Genomic DNA, 19,127 nt, shown 5'->3' on the forward strand with positions numbered 1-19,127 from the left:
CATTATTCTACTCTAAGTGATTCTCTGGAAAGGTAAACTACTCCGAAATAAAAAAAAAAAGTATGCCGAGTGTGCATGTTTATTTTAATTCGTTTATTCTCAAGTATAACAACCATTACTACGCTGCATTCAGTCTTTGCATAATGAATGAGCTGCCTTTTGAACAGCACAAACACAAATTGGTATAAATAAGGGTTTTTTTCTTGTTTTTTAAAGAGCACTGCCAGTAAAAGCAATAATCACGACAACATTTTCCACTTCTCCGATTAGGGAATATTTGTTTGTTGTGCAGCTTGTGTTTTGTGAGTTTTGTTTTGGACTCACCTCATAGTGAGCGGTGCGCTGGGACTCAGAGATGAGCTGGGCGTTGCAAATGTTGCAATAGCTCTCTGTGAACAAGCCTCCGTCCACGGCGCCCACGGACTTCATCTTCATCTCAGACTGCAAATGGACAAGAGGAGACCAAAAAATAAGCAAATGGTGAATGGATTCATATGTAGCATCTTGTAAAAAGTGAATGACCCTTTCACAGTGTTAGGTTAGAGGTTCCATGGTAATACAAATCTTCCTCCAATAGATGTATGGTGAGTTCAGCTCAAAACATTTTGAATACTCTCTGCAGACTGTGGACTTAAAAACAATTGCCTGGGGCTGTAACTAGAGTTTTAGGCTACGTTCCAGTCTACATACAAACTAGTAATATAACTCAAGGGGAGTAAGAATTGCAATGCAATAAAAGTTAGAAAATTCTTCTTATACTTGATCCGCTATCAGATCTGGGCAAGTCCAGTGCTCGAGTGCCGGATTCCTGAGACTTTTGGATGTCACCCTGCTCTAGCACACCTGGTTGAAACCAATGTGTTGTCATTAATCTCTGCAGAAGCATGATAACGAGCCATTCATTTGATTCAGGTGTGTTAGAGCAGGGACACATCTAAAAGTCTCACAAATCCGGCCCTCGAGGACTGGAGTTGCCTACCCATGCGCTATACTGTTCAAAACCACAGACTGTAAAAAAGATGGACGGGACATCCTCCTAAAGAAGTGAAGCCTTTTTTTTAGAGCTCCCCCTGCTGACTGGCTTCAGTATAGGTCATAAACCCCGCCCCCTCAATGATAATGGATGGGATGTTGGTCAAACTGTAAAGTTAAAATACCAAAACTCTGCTGTGATCACGAGTTATTATCACGCTACACTGTGTTCAAGTGCTCAATTTTCTGTGAAGTTTGTTTTAAATAAGTTATTTGAGGTTAAAATATAATAAATAATAAATAATAAAATTTTACATCATATATGATGTTGATTGACAGCCGCGGATCTTGCGTAGCTCTCTTTGTGAATAGCATAAGCAGATACGTCGTGAAGGAAAGCCGTGACGCCATTAAACTTTTCCGTTCAGTTTTTTTCTCTTTTTTGAGCTACTAGTACTAGTACTAACCTCTATGATCTGGTCATCTGAACAAGACATTGGTAGAATTTCCAGTGGGAAAGATTCTTAAGTTTGTGGTGTAGGTGGGCCTGCGTGAGTCATCAGGGCAGTACCTAAATGGGCGGGGCATGTTACAAGGGCTCCTCCCGCCAGACCCTACTGCACAGATTCTGGCTCCAAATGACGTGGAATTTGCAGGATGGCGCTATTTATTTTCCTCCATCTATGGATCTGATTTTATACTGAATACCAATCCTTTGACACTTGTGAACAACCACACATTTCACTGTGGGAATCAGTATTTTTGTTGACTGATAAATGTGTTCATTACCTCCACCATGGAAACATTATTTTCACTAGCATTTATTTGTCTTTCAGCAGGAGTACATTAAAAGAGTTATTCTGACAAAATCTTAATCAAGGTTACACCTTGAAGGTTTCATTAAATTTTGGAGGTTTTCAAAAATCTAAGAATCCCTATATCTCATTATTAGCAAAATTTCAGAAATTAATATTCCGGTTCCTAATTGACCAATCTTTATGAAATTTGACTCACTTATTTCAGGTTGGTTTCTCAATGACTTTATTGAGTTTCATTCAGATCGGATCTGGTTTCATCCTGATTTTTTGAAAAAATGGGGGTGCCCAAAATCTGGCAAAGACGATATTAATTTATTTAATTCCATTCCGGTTTTTTTCTTTCAAAACGTGTTGTTGCTGGGGAAGTAAAATGGTAAATGGACTTGATTTATATAGCGCCTTTATCACCACACTGAAGCAGTCTCAAAGCGCTTTTACATATCAGCTCATTCACCCAATCACTCTCACATTCACACACCAGTGGGACAGAGCGGCCATGCGAGGCGCTAGTCGACCACTGGGAGCAACTTAGGGTTCAGTGTCTTGCCCAAGGACACTTCGACACATAGTCAGGTACTGAGATCGAACCCCCAACCTCTCGAGCCACGGTCACCCATGGCTCAGGTGGTACGAGTACGAGTACCAGTAAGTAAAACTAAAAGAAAACATTTACATGATGGAAAAATTATATGAAACTGATTGATCTTATTGTCAACAGTTAAAATATATTTTTAAAAAAGCTATCAAAGTCCAAATCCAATCTGAACTATATTCTATCGTGATGCTGGCGGGAAAGTGGGAACACATGTATGTGGCCTCCACAGGGTGTACATTGTTTAAATACATTAGAGCTTGGCAATATAGTAGCTGGGTTTCCATTACAGATTTTCGCTACATAAAAGCGATATTTCTAAATGTCAACAAAGTGTCATTGCACTTTGAACGTGTTTCCATTGAACGTTGTTTTGGGTAGGAGCCTCGCAACTCCTGTGAAATTTCATCCCGCGAGACGCTCAAAGCCTACTTATAATGCTCCGTGTTCCTTTGTTGTTTCACGTCTAATGTGGCAGTAATAATTTAAAAGTAAAATGCTAAGAAATGTCCCGGTCTCCTCCTCTGTTTACACGTACCACGTCATGTTTTCTCAGAGAGAAGTGGGCATGTGACCAGGTACGTCACAATCTGTGACGTGTAATTGCGGAAAAAGTCTTTCCATGGCGCTTTTGCGACACATTTCAATATTGAAACGTCTCAAATACTTCCTCATGAAAGCGTCAAAACTTTTTCGCCATGTTTGAGTGTTTTTTCAAAATTGAGGTGTTTCCATCACCAGTTTTTATTGTGCAATTTAGATTTTGCGCATTTGCAAGGATAATGACAACCCAGCTAATGATGCAGTATATATCGAGAACATATATGAAGACCTGTGTCTTTTGATTAGCCGTCAGTAATCTGATGTGCAGCAGAAAAATGCAATCTGCAGAGACTGCCAAATACAAATACTAAAAGGTTGGAGAGCAACTAATATAAATTAATAAAAGTGCCTTTGTGGCATTTTGCATCAGTGACTATGAACCAGAAGCATCTTTCTGGTAAAACTTTATTGGAAGACAAAAAAAAAAAATTGAGATATTAACACCCCCATTTCAAAACGATTTGGTATAATTTCAATGTTCATGTGACACAAGATATAAACTCTTTTGTAAAAAGAACTGCAGACATAACCTAAGAAACCTTATTAAATCACAATGCTTTGTGAGTAAGTGCCAGATGAATGTGTAACAAATAACTTTTTACTCCTGTAACTTTGTTGAGGATTATAGTTTGAATTGAACGGTTCCACAGGTTTTCGGTTTGACTCTCTGGTGAGAAACAGCGTGTTAAAACCTTGTCACTGCCAAGGAACGCTCATCAAGTGAAACCATAGAGACTGGAGTAACCTTTTGGCTTTGGGTTCCTAACAACTTGGCAGCAGCATTTTGATTTGCTCTTATATCGAGTGCTGTAATAGAAAATGGTTTAATGATGTGCTCTGGGGTTTGTGTTGAATTTTCTATTCTCTTCAATATGTGTACCCTGTAAGCACCGGCTCAGGCTGGGTTATAGTGAGTAACAAGTCTGTAGGGAATAGTCCTGGAAACTCGGTATTAAACCGTGATAAGGTCCTTTGAAATCACAGGACGTAGGATTGACTGGGCCAGAGTGAAAGCTTTATCAAGGCTAGTACATAGATGTCCTGGAAGAATAAAGACTCATTTATGTCACTGCTTCAATGCCTCGACACATGACGAAAACTTGAATGTTATGCAAAAAGCCAATTATTGGGTGCTTCAAGAGATAGTCAAATGCACCTCATAAAAAAAGCAAATAGGTGGTCGGGAAGAGTTGGACTGAAGTTAGTAAAATAATTGTGATCACCATACTTCCGAATTTAGTCAAATGCGGAAGTGATGAGATCATGAAAATGAAATACATTTAATTTTGTTTTTTGGCCCCGGGGCATGGGGACCACTGCTTTATAACACTTTAAAAAGCAATCTCTTCTCATGTAGTGCCTGAGCCTGTGTTCAGTGAATGTCGCAGGAAATAATGCCTGCGAGGTAAACGGTAACTCTTACAGTGAAATGCCACAGATGACCAGTTGTAAAGTTGAAATGTTTATTGGCTTGGGTTCACTATTACCTCAGCTCTGCAAAGTGCTCTCTGAAGCAAAATATATTTTACAAACTACCGTACATGGATATTCTAACAGAATGTGATGCCTTTTTTTGTGAGATGTTGTTTTTCTTTATGCCAGTCAGGCAGAAGTGACCCTAATCAGCTCTGAAGGCTAATTACATTTTTCCCTGTTTTCGCCTGGGTTTTCTATATTCAGGTAATTCTAAATTAGTGTGTGAATTTGTTACTCTCTATGTATTGTGTGTATCGCTCTTTGAGCCAAATGTGAGCTATAGCATAGGCAGGAGTCTTGCAAAGTCTTGCAATTAACCCAATGTGACAGAATAGCTACAAAGGAGGAACAAAAAGGAAACCCTGTTGATGTCTACATGCCAACTGATGAGTGTCATGTAAAAATTCAACTCAGCAAGAAACATGGCGAGAAACTATTTCATGCCGTTTCACTGAAAAACAACATAACGCAGAAATGTAGATGAACCACCACACATAAGACAAGGTACGGATTATTGACAAAAGAAAGTCAATTCAAGAAATGACCGATACCTATTCAAATGCCTGGGAAAAAAGCTTTGATAAGGCTGTAAATACAATTAAAAAAACATATTCATAATGACAAAGTTAAATAAACAGGTTGGCCTCAGTGAGCAACATGAAGGGGAATCTCTTGGAAGACGCATTAAGTATTTAACAAAAGAGTGAATTTAAATACCATCACCATAAAATCTCATCCCCTGGACTGACGTTTTATTTAAAAACATATTTATATGGTACTTGAAAATGGAAATGTAAATGTGATGTACCAGCAGAGGAGTCCAAAAAAGATTTTAATCAAGTGAGCTTGTTAAGACGTGCAACCTGTTATATACATATATTTCATGCTTTAACGGGCTAATTTATTTCATAGTAAATGTGTTGCGAGAAAACTAATAAACAATTATAAAGTGAGTGATAGTGTTGTTTTTCCTTCTAAGGTTTTACATTGGCTGTATTTTATTCCACACAACTTCTAGCTACCACATTATTCATACATATGATGAAACATCTACCGTCTCGTGAACCAATGACCCCACTAATGAGTATCACAAGATGGGTGCCAGGTTAATAGTTTGGATCTTATATTACTCAACTCAGTTGCGTCACTTTGATGTCCCACATTAGGTATTCTTGTCTGTTTTTGTAAAAATAACATAAAACACTGCCTTCCATTCATCTGACCCCCCTCTAAGGTTCGAAACCCTCTACTTAGTACCGTAGAAATCAAAAGTATTGGTTGGAAAGGGAAAAAAGGAACTCTTCAAAGGAGCCGGTACAAGCCTGGGTCTAGAAATTCATAATCATTCTGTTTGTGCTGCAGGAGCTCGCTTTGTACTTTTACTAAGTAGTGCAAAATGTGCACATACACAACCCCAAACAGCCAGGGAACAAAATATGCAAAGCTTCCAGGAAACAAAATATTAAGTTGAAAATAGTTTGAATGAATAAAAAAAAATAATCTGCATGGTCTACTGTTTATTGCCACTGAAGCACAAATAGACCCAAAAAGTAAGATGTATTCAAACAAAAGGACTATTATAAAATGTTGTCAACAATAAATAAATAATTTGTCTTGCAGAGTCACACTAACAGAGTTTGCATGTTCTCCCCGTGCTGCGTGGGTTTCTTTCGGGTACTCCGACTTCCTCCCACAATCCAAAAACTTGACTGTTAGGTTTATTGGAGCCCGTAAACGTGTGTGAGTAGTTGTCTGTCTCTGTGTTGACCTGCGATGGACTGGCACCCTGTCCAGGGTGTACCCCTGCCTCAATATTAGTTTTTCTTCTGGAAGGATGATTTAGAAATGAATTGTTTAACCCTAATTATCATATTTATTTTTCAAAGATTAAACCATAAAAAGACATTGAATGAATTCAATTAAAAGACAATAAAAGGGTTGAGAACCGTCACTATCTTGGCTACTTTATGTTTTCTATCCTTGAATCTCCGATTCTTCAGCATCAAAAAAGGTTTGATTTCCATGTGCTTCTGCTTTTGTAACAAAACATTTGTCACAATAAGTTTGACTAATTAAGGGTAAACATTGAGAGTTAAAAGAGAAACACTTCCGTTGTGGCCATTTTGCATTCATGTTGCGACCTTTTTGCATTTGTGTTCATTTCTTTAAATGCATTCACCTGACACTTCCCGGCCACCGGGTTTCCGCAACGGAAGTGTTTCCGACTGACCGGTATTACAGACGGACACGTTTCTGGCAGATGTTTTTAACCCACCAGAACAGCTAAGAACAAGAAGAAGACATCGAAACGCGTATGAAAGTAAGTGAAAGTTGATTAGGATACTCTTATATTTTTCACATCAGGCTATCATATCATAATACCCGTTCGTCTGTAATACCGGTCCGTCGGAAACACTTCCGTTGTGGCTGGTTTGCATTCGTGTTGTGACCTGTTTGCATTTGTGTTCGTTTCTGTAAATGCATTCACCTGACACTTCCCAGCCACCGTACAAACACATCTGATTGACGAAGTTTTAGAAGCTACATTGAGTCCTTTGTCCATAGTTGGGTTAAGATCCCCATTTCCATAAGCGTGGTCTAAATAAAACAGCTATAGGAGATGAATTCAAGTTTTGGGCCGGGCGATTTTTTCTAAAAAAAAATCTCAGGAAAAATTCAGGTTTCGATTAAATTTTCGATTTAATTTTTTTTACCTATGCACTTAAAAATGTCTGCAGACATATTGTCGAAAGTGCAACTTTATTGCTGTGATTCTCCTCAAGAGTTAAAATGCACAGAACAATCCCAAAATAAAAAGTAAATGAGGCTCTGTCATTCAACAATTTCAAGCTTTAACCCAGGTTTAAGCAAAAGTGCAACATCAACTTCACAGTAGCTTAAAATTTCTGATTAAGAAATCAGATAACTACATATTTTATAACTTATAACAAAAATTTAAAAATTAAAAAAACTCTTCTATTAGCATCTCATCATAGTGCGAACAAAAAATTAAACATGCCTGTGACACACATATAGTCTACTCAAAGGGTAAACAAATATAAACAAAGAGGGGGCTGGCTCACATCCTGCTACGGTAACCCACAAGGACAGAACGCAAAAAAGTCATAAAAAACTGTGGTGGGAAAAAAAAAATTTTTAATTTTAAACTCGAATTTGCAAAAAAATAATTTTTTTTTGCACAACCCTAATTCAAGCTATGGAGAATGGTGTTTTTGTTGTGCATCTGAAGAAAAGAGAGGTTACAAAGTTAACAAAATATTCAATGTGAAATGTTGCAATAACTTCCACAGTTGATCTAAATCCAGAAATACTTTGAATAACTTTCCCCCAAAAAAATCTTTTCAGATGCATTCTTAAATGAGTTTGAACCAAATGAAACCTAATGAGCTTTCTGGTTTCACTATAAGTGGAAATGTCAGTCCTTCTTTTGATGTTGATCTCATTTTACTGAACCTATACAAAAACAATGTTTTCCTCTAATAGCATGCCCCTCGTCAGGCTGTGGAAGACAATTTGTCTCACAACTCACTACAGCTTTTCATTATTGCTGACACGCACGATGCTGGTTGTGAAGATCCAGAAGCCAAACTGAGGTCAGACACATCGGATCAAACACAGAGGCAGCAGCACTCAGAAGCGGCTTATGTCACACTTTCAACTGGGAACCATGGGGAAGAGTCAATCAGCCAACTTCAATATTAAAATAGCTTCCATAACTCAATGAAACTATTTATTTTATTTACAAGGACACTGTTATTTCTAAAGATCTCCCTCTGTAGATTATTAGTTGATAACTGCTTCACTGCTTTGGGCTATAATATTTACTCAAAAAAACAACAAAAAACAAAAAAAAAAAAAAGCCTATTTTCCCCAAACAAAGTTCTCCTGATTTACCGAAGCACATCTGCCTGTGTTTTTCTGAGTGTGTGTAACAGACTTAAAGGGAAACTAAGTTAATGAGGCATCCTGAGGTTTGGATGTAGGCCTTTTATGTTACTAAGCATATGGACTTTGCTTTGCTCCATGGTGACAACACTATGGGGGTCAATGTTCTATTTGCAAGTAATGGCTTATTTTTGTACTTTAGAAACACTTAACAAAGTAGTTCATCTGTTGTTGTTCGCGATAGCATCTCCATCCCATTGCTTAGAAAGCGTGGAACAACAAAAGCAGTTTCTGTCTTGTTTTCTCACCAAGTACTGATTTGAATTTAGAAACTTCTGCATGAGCTCAAGCAAAGAAAATGATAAAAAAAAAAAAACACAAAACAATAATGTGTTAAGAAATGGGATTTACACGGCACAGCTTTAAGGGAAACAAATGATGTTAATCATTTGTTTTGCTGACCCTAAACAAACAAAAATCAGATACAGTTTACTGCGTTTTAAAGTGGAATGTGAATTCTGCTGCAATAGTGCGAGGCATCATGAACCTAAAAACAGTTGATAAACACTCGAGACTTCGTCAATGAAAAGGTTACCTTCAAAAAGGATGTTACAAAGAAATAAAACAACAATTCAAAGCATTTCGTTCAACAATGCAACGGAAATGAATGAGGTGGGTGCTAAATGATTCTCTCACTCAATTAGTGATCAACCAATTCATCGGCCAGCCGATTTTTGCGTGTTTTACGTGTATCAGCATCAGCCGATGCACGCTGCTGCATTCGCCGATCCGCTTTATATACAGAGCGGCTGTTACAGGCTGCTCCGTGTTGCTGTAGACAGGCTGCAGAGTGCAGTGCTCCTCCCCCCACTAGCAGAGCGTGAAGGAAGCTCTTCAACCCCAACAAGTTTTAAACTTTTAAAGCATCTTTTAACTGTTTAACTTAGCTGACGTTTTTCCGTGGTTCAGTGTTGTTGTCACAGTTGTATTAAACGAGCAGCTGGCTGGAGTTTTGGCGCGTGTGTGTGTGTGTGTGTGTTTCTCTCTCCCTCCCTTTCTGCTTCTCACTGAGTGGGATACAAAGCGCTGAGAAGGAGAATTTTTAAAACTTTGTTTGAATATTTATTCCTGTTAATGTTGATGCAGGGGTTGTGTTGGAATGGACTATAATTCATGGTTTCTTTTTGTGTTTAATACTATAATTATATATATTTATACTCAATAAGCCTGTTAATAAAATATATCTTCAGTCAGGCCAACATTTTACCCTGTTTTTATTATTTGTTAAATATGTTGTACTTGAAGTCGTTCTACCTTACCTTTGTTAATTTCAATAAATGTTCCTTTTTTTAAAAATTGAGACTTGTTATTATCATAGTGTAATTTTTATGATGTAAAGTGAGGGAGCAAAAGTAGTATCGGCTCCAAATATCGGCTCAAGTCTGTATCGGTCATCGGCTAAGGCTCATAGGAAAAAAATCCGTATCGGCATCAGTCCTAAAAAACCCATATCGGTCGATCTCTAGTCTCAATGTGTGTTCTCAAATATGATGATACCACTGTTAAAAGCTAATTAGCATTAGCAATGTGACCTTTTCTCTTTCGGTATTTCTTTGAAGGAACCTCATGTTTGGTGACAGCAAAGGCTAAAACAACAGAGATCCCACAATGATGTAATTCTTCCCACTTTCTGACAGGTTGGTGGTTTGACTATAAAGCAGGAGTATAAATAGTTACAGTACAATGCAGCTGAGAAGTGATGATGTACTTTGGTCCTCAGGGGACATGTACACAAATATCATAGTGTGATGTCAGTCACAGCGCTTCTGTTTTGTGTGTGTGTGTGTGTGTGTGTGTGTGTGTGTGTGTGTGTGTGTGTGTGTGTGTGTGTGTGTGTGGGTGAACGCAAGCTGCCCTGCACATACAGCCAGAGGTGATAAAACTATTAATACTGCTTTCGTCCAAGGCACGTCAAAGTGTCATGTATTCTTACACACCACTAAGGCTTTGAAATACCATTGTTATTATTGCTGACATGGTAACGTAGGTCAGTGAGAATGCAAATCAGCCAAACAAAAAACAACAATTTAGTGTCCCGAGGACCTCTGCAATCCAATCTTTATTCCCTTTATTGAGATTGATCATGTCTCACTTTTATACTGTTGGGATTTAGTTTTTCAGTGTTGGCTCGTAGCTCTGCTTTAAAGAGAAAAGTGTGTGACCGTTTAGGTTTTATTACTTTGAAAGGATTGATTTTGGCTTTTGGGGTTCAATTGTTAAAGCTCATTTGGCCCATGACACTGCAACAACTGAAAGAAAAAAATAATTAAAGACATTCTCTGAAGCTACTGGTAAATGATTCATTCAGGGATTTGAATAAGCTTTACTGTGAGGTCTGTCATGCATAACTGTTCTACGTTTTAACTTTTCACACATACTCGTTATTGTGATAAATGCAAACAGTTATTTTTGCTGTGGATCGAGTTCAGTGCCCTTAATATCGGCAGACAGATTAGTTAATCCTCCACGTTAGTGATGAGCAGTATAGGTAGTGGTGTATTCTTTGAAGAACAATCAGCCTTTATTGCCCTATCAGGTACATACAAGTTTTATTTATTTATTTTTTGTTTGCACTTAAAGAACTTAGTGGGGCAGAACGTTTGATAACCACTGGGTTAATAGTAGACTCACAAAAATCAATCAATAATTTAATCAACCCTGGGGTCGTGACTCCATGTGGGGTCGCCCGGAATTTAAATGAGGTCACTTGAAATATCTAGTAATAGATTAGTTTAGCTACATTTTTAGATTTAGATTTTAAACAATATACACAAACTCAAAAAACTATATTCTACACTTTAACCTTCTCAAATGTAAATCTAGTTCTAATAAAGTACGGTGTAAAAATATCTAAGCTTTGTGCTCTAATCCTGGCTACTCGTAACCAGTGTTGTGCTAGTTAGTGAAAAAATTTAATTAGTTACCGTTACTAGTTAGTTCATTTGCAAATTAACTCAGTTAACTTACGAGTTATTTGAAAAAGTAACTTTTAAGTTACTTAGAATTAAAGACTGCATTTTTTAAAATTTGGTTAAATTCTAGCTGCTATTGTTTCGGTGCAGAGCCTTCCCTCACGTCCAGTGCGTCCACCAACGCAGGGTTAGCTTAGATCTTCGCCAACGCATGTATCGTTTGGAGGCGGATTGGTAAAATAATGTGCGTATTTCCACTCTGAGAAGCTCATCCTGCTCTCGCATTGACTCGCCATGATTAGTAGGCGTGTCCCGATCCCAAATCGATACCGGATATTGGTCCAATATTAGCCTGAAAATTAATACCGGATTCAAATTTCCTCCAATTATTTTTTTCATTTATTTAATTTAATTGTAGAATACTGTAGATATTATGTTGACGAATAAAATGTATGTAACCAATTGGTTATTAATAAATGGGTCAGTTTTTCTCATACCTTCTGTTGCTGACTATTATTCTCTGTTTGAGTAACATCACTTGATCAAGCCTTTTCTATCATTCCACACTACAAAATAAGTAATTATTATTTTTTTATTAATGAAAAAAAAGTTATAAAAGTATGTATGATTCATGCTGATATCGGATCAATTATCGGTATCGGCCAATACGCAAGACTGCATTATTAGTATCATATCGGAAATGAAAAAGTTGTATCGGGATAGCCCTAATGATTAGCGCACGTTACAGTGGTTGTTACGGTGGTTGGCACGGCATCCCGCAAAAATATGTAGCGCCCTGTAAACAGGAAGTATAATGTGGCTAGCCAAGTAATGCACAAACGCACCATATTGTAACGATAACTTAGTTTATTTCCTTAACAAATATTGCGTTAGAGTACTAGTTACTGTCAAAAGTAACAATGTCTTACCTCCCAACACTGCTCGTAACACAATATCACAAACATAATCAAAAACAAATTAGAGAAAAAAAAAGAAATGCCAGAAATTTCTGATATCAAAATGGGGTCACGACCCAAAAAAGGTTGGGAAAACCTGATTTAATCCATCTTTATTGACGGAACTATTTTAATGCACAAACAAAAAAAAGTGCTTTCCATAAAACACAAGAAAGAATGATCAGTTTTCCCACACATACATCGACAAACACTCACTCTCAACAAAAACAAGGCCAACATCAATATTTTTCACAAGAGAACATTAATACAAAAATGGAGATTTTATTATCTCGCACGCCGGCACATGGAGCAAAGATTGTACGATGGAGTTATTTCTTATACGATATCTTTTTTTTCCTGCATGCACACATTAAATCCATGTGCAAGTGAGGCAACCACATACTGTGCTGTGTATATGTTGTCAGTAAATTATGACCAAATACACACCATGTAGATGTATGCCTTTGATATGTGTGAGCTGAGATTCTACGCTGTGTGGGTGTATCATACGATAGAGTAATGTAAAGAATGTGACCTTGCACGCAGCATCAAACCAACAATGAGCACATTTCATCTCACATACACACAAAAAATAAAAACACTATTTTATTTTCTAATATTTTCAGGGATTGTTTAAATAGTCTTCTATACTTTTATGTATCCACTAATGCATTAACTGAGAGACATTACTTTGTTATTATTTCTGTTACTTTAAACCTTTTTAAAAGCCTCCTGTGGAAAGGTGTTATAAATTAGAATTTACCATATGTGCTGCTAACACACTCAAAACAACACATCTGGGTAACTCATGTAATTGTGATGTCCATATCAAATAAAGGGAATAATAAAAACATGATAGTAAAGCAAAAAAAGTTAAATAAAAATCACCGGTTTGCTCTGTCTGCTTCTTTATTTGTAACTAGTTATTCTATAAAAATAGAATAAAATAGAATAGAATAGACATTTATTGATCCACAGAGCAGAAATCCACATGTTGCAGCAACACAATAGAATAGTGAGTGAATATGGTTGGAATTCATGAATTAATTACCACCAATGTGTCAATATACATTTGAGACACAATGTTGCTCCTTCCAAGAGATGCTTAAAAAAACAAATAAGCTGGCACCTGATTAAAGCAAACCTTCTCATTATCAAACAGCTCTGACAATTTCTACTGCTTTGTGTGAGAGATGAGGGAGGCCCAAAAAAGCTGTTTAGATAAGGCTGGCTCTGCAAAGAGGCTGCAGTGAGACGTCCAATATTATGATTGTGCAGACAACCACAGCGGGCGGTCCCAGATTATGTAGCTATTAATGAATGAACACTATTAAAGGTCAAATGGTCAACAACACATGACACGGGCGCACATGGTCACACACACCAACAGAGATGCAGATGCAACGACGCAGTCAGCAGAAAGGTCACAGCGTGTGAAGAGGAAGAGGACGAGCTGCCTGTTGCTATGGAATATAGCAGAAGAAGGTGAAACATGCACGCAAAGTTACACACCTACATACGATCAGTGTTAGAGAAACTAGCACTCGCTCACTGGTGAAAGGACACACATGTATGCACTGGATTAATCAATCCCTGAGCATAAGGATGCTAACACTTTATTTTATAGGCTCAGACCTCAATGTGAAAATATTTGTGCAAATGAATGGTTCGACTAAATATTGAAATTTCTTTAAATTACAGCTAGTTATTTTAGATATAAATCAGTTGTGAGGTTGATTCCTAATATTTCTATTACAAACTGTACATAAAAGAAAGAGTCCTTATATTGGGTATCATATTCTGTAAGAGCAAACGCTGGAGCTATCAAATATATTGACTATTCAAGTATACTAACGATTATTCCATTAATTATTCGACTAAGCGGATAAAATATAATTTTGCCCATTTAAAGCTCATTTTTAAATGCAACAGAAAACATGACCGACCACTTAAAAATAGAAACCAATGCTTTCGCTTTTTAATACATACATCTGTATTACGCAAGGTAGAAAGAGAAGAAACATGCATATTTGTCACGAGAAGATTCCACTACATATGGTGTCAAGCAAAGGCGGCAAATGCAGGCATATTGAAAAAAACAAAAAAAAACAAAACAAAAACAACCACAATATAATCAAATATACAGTATATTTAAAAAAGTGTTTTAAATGACTAAACAAGGCTCTGAAGCAGAGAAAATGCATTGATAATTTTTTTTTTTTTTTGTAACCGAGGAATCGTTGCACCTCTACAGTAGGAATTCATCTTCAGCTAAATCTGGGAGAAATAATGTGTATGGACCAAAAATAAAAAATATTAAAAAAAATCACTGAATATAATAAACTCCTGATGGAAGGAGGAGTGGTTCTTTTTTCAGGAGTCATGCCAAGCTTTCACCTTTGAACTCCTGACTGTCCTTTCTAGTGCAATGACCTTATGTACCCTTAAAGTCACCACAGGCAGAATCAATCACAGCACTGAAGATCACTTGCGTTGACTTTTGATCAATAACTCTATGTAAACAGGGCACGGAGTCCCCTGTGCTCTGGGAACCACTGGGAATTACTGTTGATCCCATTGGAAGAATAAAGACACAGAACAAGAGAAAAAAAAAAAAACACAATGCTGTGTATCTGAATGAAGACATGTGGATATTGTGTAGTGTGTGTGTGTGTGTGTGTGTGTGTGTGTGTGTGTGTGTGTGTGTGTGTGTGTGTGTGAGTGAGTATGGGGGGAGGGAGTGGAGGGGGTTCGTCGACAGGTGAGTACTCTGAAAATACCATAAGCCAGCCTGATCCTGCCAGTGTGACTGGACATTCCTCCCAAAGTGACAGATAATCACAATGAGAGGGCTCTAAACCATCTAGACAGGCATCAAATCAAACCCATATTATATCTGACATGTGTCTAATTTTCATTAATTACACTAAGTCAAAAATAAAGGTTTGGTGCCATGTGATTGTTGCAACAGTCTCTATGAGATGGTCAGTAGATTATTTTAGTAATCCATTGTTGGCGGATTAGCCGTAACTATTTTTGATAAGCTATCAAATATTCAAGTCATCTATGCTGCTGGAAGTTGATTTAATCTCAGTTTATGTGTTGTCAATGTGGGATTTAGCTCATTTTATATCTATATTAGTTTATGTCCATAAAATATAGTCTGGTTTTGACATTTTGCCTAGATGGCTCACTGTACTATACTTGTATATATCTGTAATATATTTGTATATTTGCATTTTATTATATTTTTTTCCTGGAGGTGTGCAGTTATATTTAATCCCTATTTAGTTAACAGTCTTTTATTTAATTATGTACGTTGTGTTTTCTAACTTTTCTATGTTTTAGTGTTTGCTATTTTCATTCAATATTCTGGAGCATCTGTAAAAAAATTAAATAAATTTAAAAAAAATTCCCTTGAGACAAATATCAATCTGCAACCTTTTCAAACCCCAAAAGGGATTTTTATTTTATTATTATTATTATTATTTTTTTTTTTACAACTTTCTGAGTCAAAGCATTGAATATTCCTTAATGAAAATGACATTTTTTTTTTTTTTTATATATATAATGAGAAATTTGGGCAACTTGGCGTGGAGATCAAGCATCAATTTGTTTTTTTTTTTTGCAATTTTGGTTTAAAGTTATGGATAAATGCATTAGTTGGCACCATTTATTCACATAAGACATTTGCATATAAAAAATAGTCATTTGACTCTGAGGAGAAGAAAAAAAAAAATCAGCACCCTAAAATGATCATAATAGTATAGGCTAATGTTTTTGGGGTTTTTTTTTTTTTGTTTTGTTTTTTTTTAAATGAAGAAACCTGCATTTTTCCGAACAAACTTTGAGCACCAAGTGTCCCATTTCTAAACTTCATCTCCACCACAAAACCATGCAGAGCAGTGTGCATGTGCTCACCGTGCGCGGACGCAGTGACTCCTCACAGAACCGACCACCATCCGCCAACAGCGTGTCTGTAATCCTACGAGCGCACCTGTGCGTAAAATCCGTCCAAACTAATCCAACATCTGAAGCTCGGAAAACACTTTAATGCTCAGTTTGTTAGAAAGTCAAACCTCTGCTTCCTGTGAGAAATAACAACACACAATCCCCGCAGCGCTGCTGCTGCAATGATGCGTCCTCGATGGGACTCTGTTGATATCATCCACGCACAGCTCCCACCGAAAGGCTCCGCGCAGAAGAGACAACCCAGTCCCACGCACACGCACACACGCGGGTGTGAGCAGCCTGTTACAGAGCGCTGTGAGCTCACTTTACGTGTGATTCTGCGCTGTTCGCTCCATCTGTAGAAGCTATGGGTGACTGAGTCTTTTAGTTCACATGGTGATTTATGACCTACTGTACGTATAATCAGTGTTTTCCTGTCAACTTTACAGTGGCTTATTATAGTGTTTTTATTACAGTCTGTCACTCAAGTGTAATATATGTTGCTCATCTGTCCAGGCTCAATAACAACCTGTAATCACTTATTCTATAATGATGCTGAGGTCATGTTATTAACCTCTTGAGAATGAGACAAAGATCTGATAAGTGTATCACTCTGCCATAAGGTTTATTTAAAAAGAAAATATTATTTGGGTTCATTTAGGTCAGGGGTCTGCAACCTGCGGCTCTGGAGCCTCATGTGGCTCTTTAACTCTTTTGCAATGGCTCCCTATAGCTTTAAAAAAAAAAAAATTAAATTATGAATTGGTATTTCTTACAGAGGGTATTGATGATTAATGCCATTAACTTAAAATAAAAATCTGATAAAACAGTTGTTTAACCTAAAAAAAAATTATATCCACCACAGACCATCAACTTTCATTGCCCCTGTGGCTAACCTAGGTTTTAAATTCCTTTTAAGATAACTAAACTAACAAAAAGACTATTCTGAATGAAAATAGAGATTGTATTTGTGTGGGGAAAGATTTATTTCATTGCCAACATGCCATCTTATTATGTATGCTTGATATGCTGCAAGAAATTAGCAATTAGCATGTGTTGAACGACATGATCAAGTTTTTTTTGTAGCTCTTCAAATCAATGAACTCTAAAAATGATTCGATATTATTTTTACTGCATAGCATTTTATACACTATTGTTTTCCTTGACAAGGTATTATTTACAGCTCCGGAAGGACTTCAATCCTGGCGAGATTAGGCAAAATGGCTCCTTTGAGAGTAAAGGTTGCAGACCCCTGATTTAGGTGCATTAGTTTCAGTGCATGTAGGCCTGGGTGATATGTGATATGGATCAAATTGTTCTCAAAATGTGTACAATATGAATCTCGATATTTTTAACTTAATAAAGTCTTACCAGAAACACAATTCTGGGTTAAATTTGCTCATGCACAATGCTACACAGGCGCATTGATTAAGAAACAGCTGCACAATATGTGTCACTTTTGGTTTTTTTCTCCTAGAGACAGCATGTGTGGGTGAGTTCTGTGTGGCTTGTTTAGGTCTGGATTAGGACGCACTCAGCAATGATTCTAACTATGCTTTTCATCCTGTTCTGAAGAGTAGTAAAAACAGTGACACATTAAAATAAGCTATAAAATGAAAAAGTTAAAGGCGATATTGTATTTTTCTATATTGCCAAGATAGTCATCTGGATATATCGTACACAGACCTAGTGTCACTTAGGAAATTGGAAATGCAATTGGCACAGTGCAAGAAGAAAATAAAAAATCTGCCTTTAGGAAAATATTTTAATGGTGAAAGTCTTTTCAATCTTCAAATTTGGGGAATTTTGGTTGATTAAGGGCATGATTCAGGCTAAACTGAACTGAAAGCCAGTCTATCATTTTAACACGGGCTCTAATCGGGCTCAGACACTGTGTGGTAAATTAATGGTCAGGTGACGTGTTTTGATCAGTGCGAGAAAGACGCTAAAATAGATGCTGAGGAGGTGAAACGTTGGCTGGCTGCTGACATGAATGATGTTTAAAAAAAAAAACACAAACTTTGCATTCTTGAGCTTTGTGCTGTTACATATGCAGAGTGCAGCAGGTCACTTAGTTGTATGTGTTACAGTAGTGTTACTAAATGCTTTAAAGCAGACGTAAACCAATACAAGACAGCGTTGCGCAGTGTTTTTCGGGTCGTGACCCCATTTTGATATCACAAACTTCTGGCGACCCCAGATTGACAATTTGCACCACCTCAGACATTGTATCATTTATTTGAACAACATTTATACTTCAGAAAGTTTAAGTATAATTGTTTAATACTGTGTGTGAAAAACAATAATTAAAATCATAATTTTCAAGTTATTAAAGAAACTCGACATGTACTCACACCGATGTGAATAGTGTCTGGCTGTAACAGGTTTGGGCTTTAATATTGATCGGCTTTATTGGGGGTTTGGATGGGTCATGTCCATCTTCTGTCAGGCTCAGGTTGAGTTGGGACATTTTTTGGCCCGATTAAAGGTTTTTATCAGAATCAGAATGCCAAACATTCATAAAGTGGAAGACAACACTAGGGCTTAAAGGTGGGGTCTGCAATCCTGTTCAGAGACACTTTTTGTTATACTGGGTGAAAGGGTCCTTCTATCCTTATTTTTCATAAAAAAGAACAAAGAGAGTCAGACCTTTGCAGCAGTTGGAATCCTGTATAAACTCTGACCAATTCCTGCTATTCGGTCCGAATGGAAAGAACCAATCAGACGGCTTCTACACTCTTCACGTGACACCCTTCTTGGAAATATAGAGCACAAATGAAGAACTGAAGGGCTTGAAAAGTGATGCAGAGGTTGCTGTTTGTCTGCTGGACAGCTCAGTATTGGTTTTGCTTCGAGATGCTTGTTCAAGCTTGTGGGGGCG

At 37.2% G+C, this 19,127-nt stretch overlaps 1 protein-coding gene across 2 annotated transcripts in view; it reads right to left on the reverse strand.

The window, feature by feature from the left end:
• The window catches only part of LOC114476761 (zinc finger matrin-type protein 4), a 57,848-nt gene extending 41,341 nt beyond the window's left edge, over window positions 1–16,507 (reverse strand). For both annotated transcript variants that reach the window (XM_028468646.1, XM_028468647.1), the window contains exons 1-2: window positions 16,217–16,507; window positions 325–441 (exon numbers count right to left, since the gene is read on the reverse strand). In XM_028468646.1, coding sequence (XP_028324447.1) covers window positions 325–435 — 111 coding nt within the window. In that variant the 5' untranslated portion in view covers window positions 436–441; window positions 16,217–16,507. The remainder of the gene's footprint in view (window positions 1–324; window positions 442–16,216) is intronic.
• Window positions 16,508–19,127: the final 2,620 nt, after the last annotated feature.

This window comes from Gouania willdenowi, chromosome 15 (assembly GCF_900634775.1).
Source record: "Gouania willdenowi chromosome 15, fGouWil2.1, whole genome shotgun sequence".
NCBI classification, from domain to species: domain Eukaryota; kingdom Metazoa; phylum Chordata; class Actinopteri; order Blenniiformes; family Gobiesocidae; genus Gouania; species Gouania willdenowi.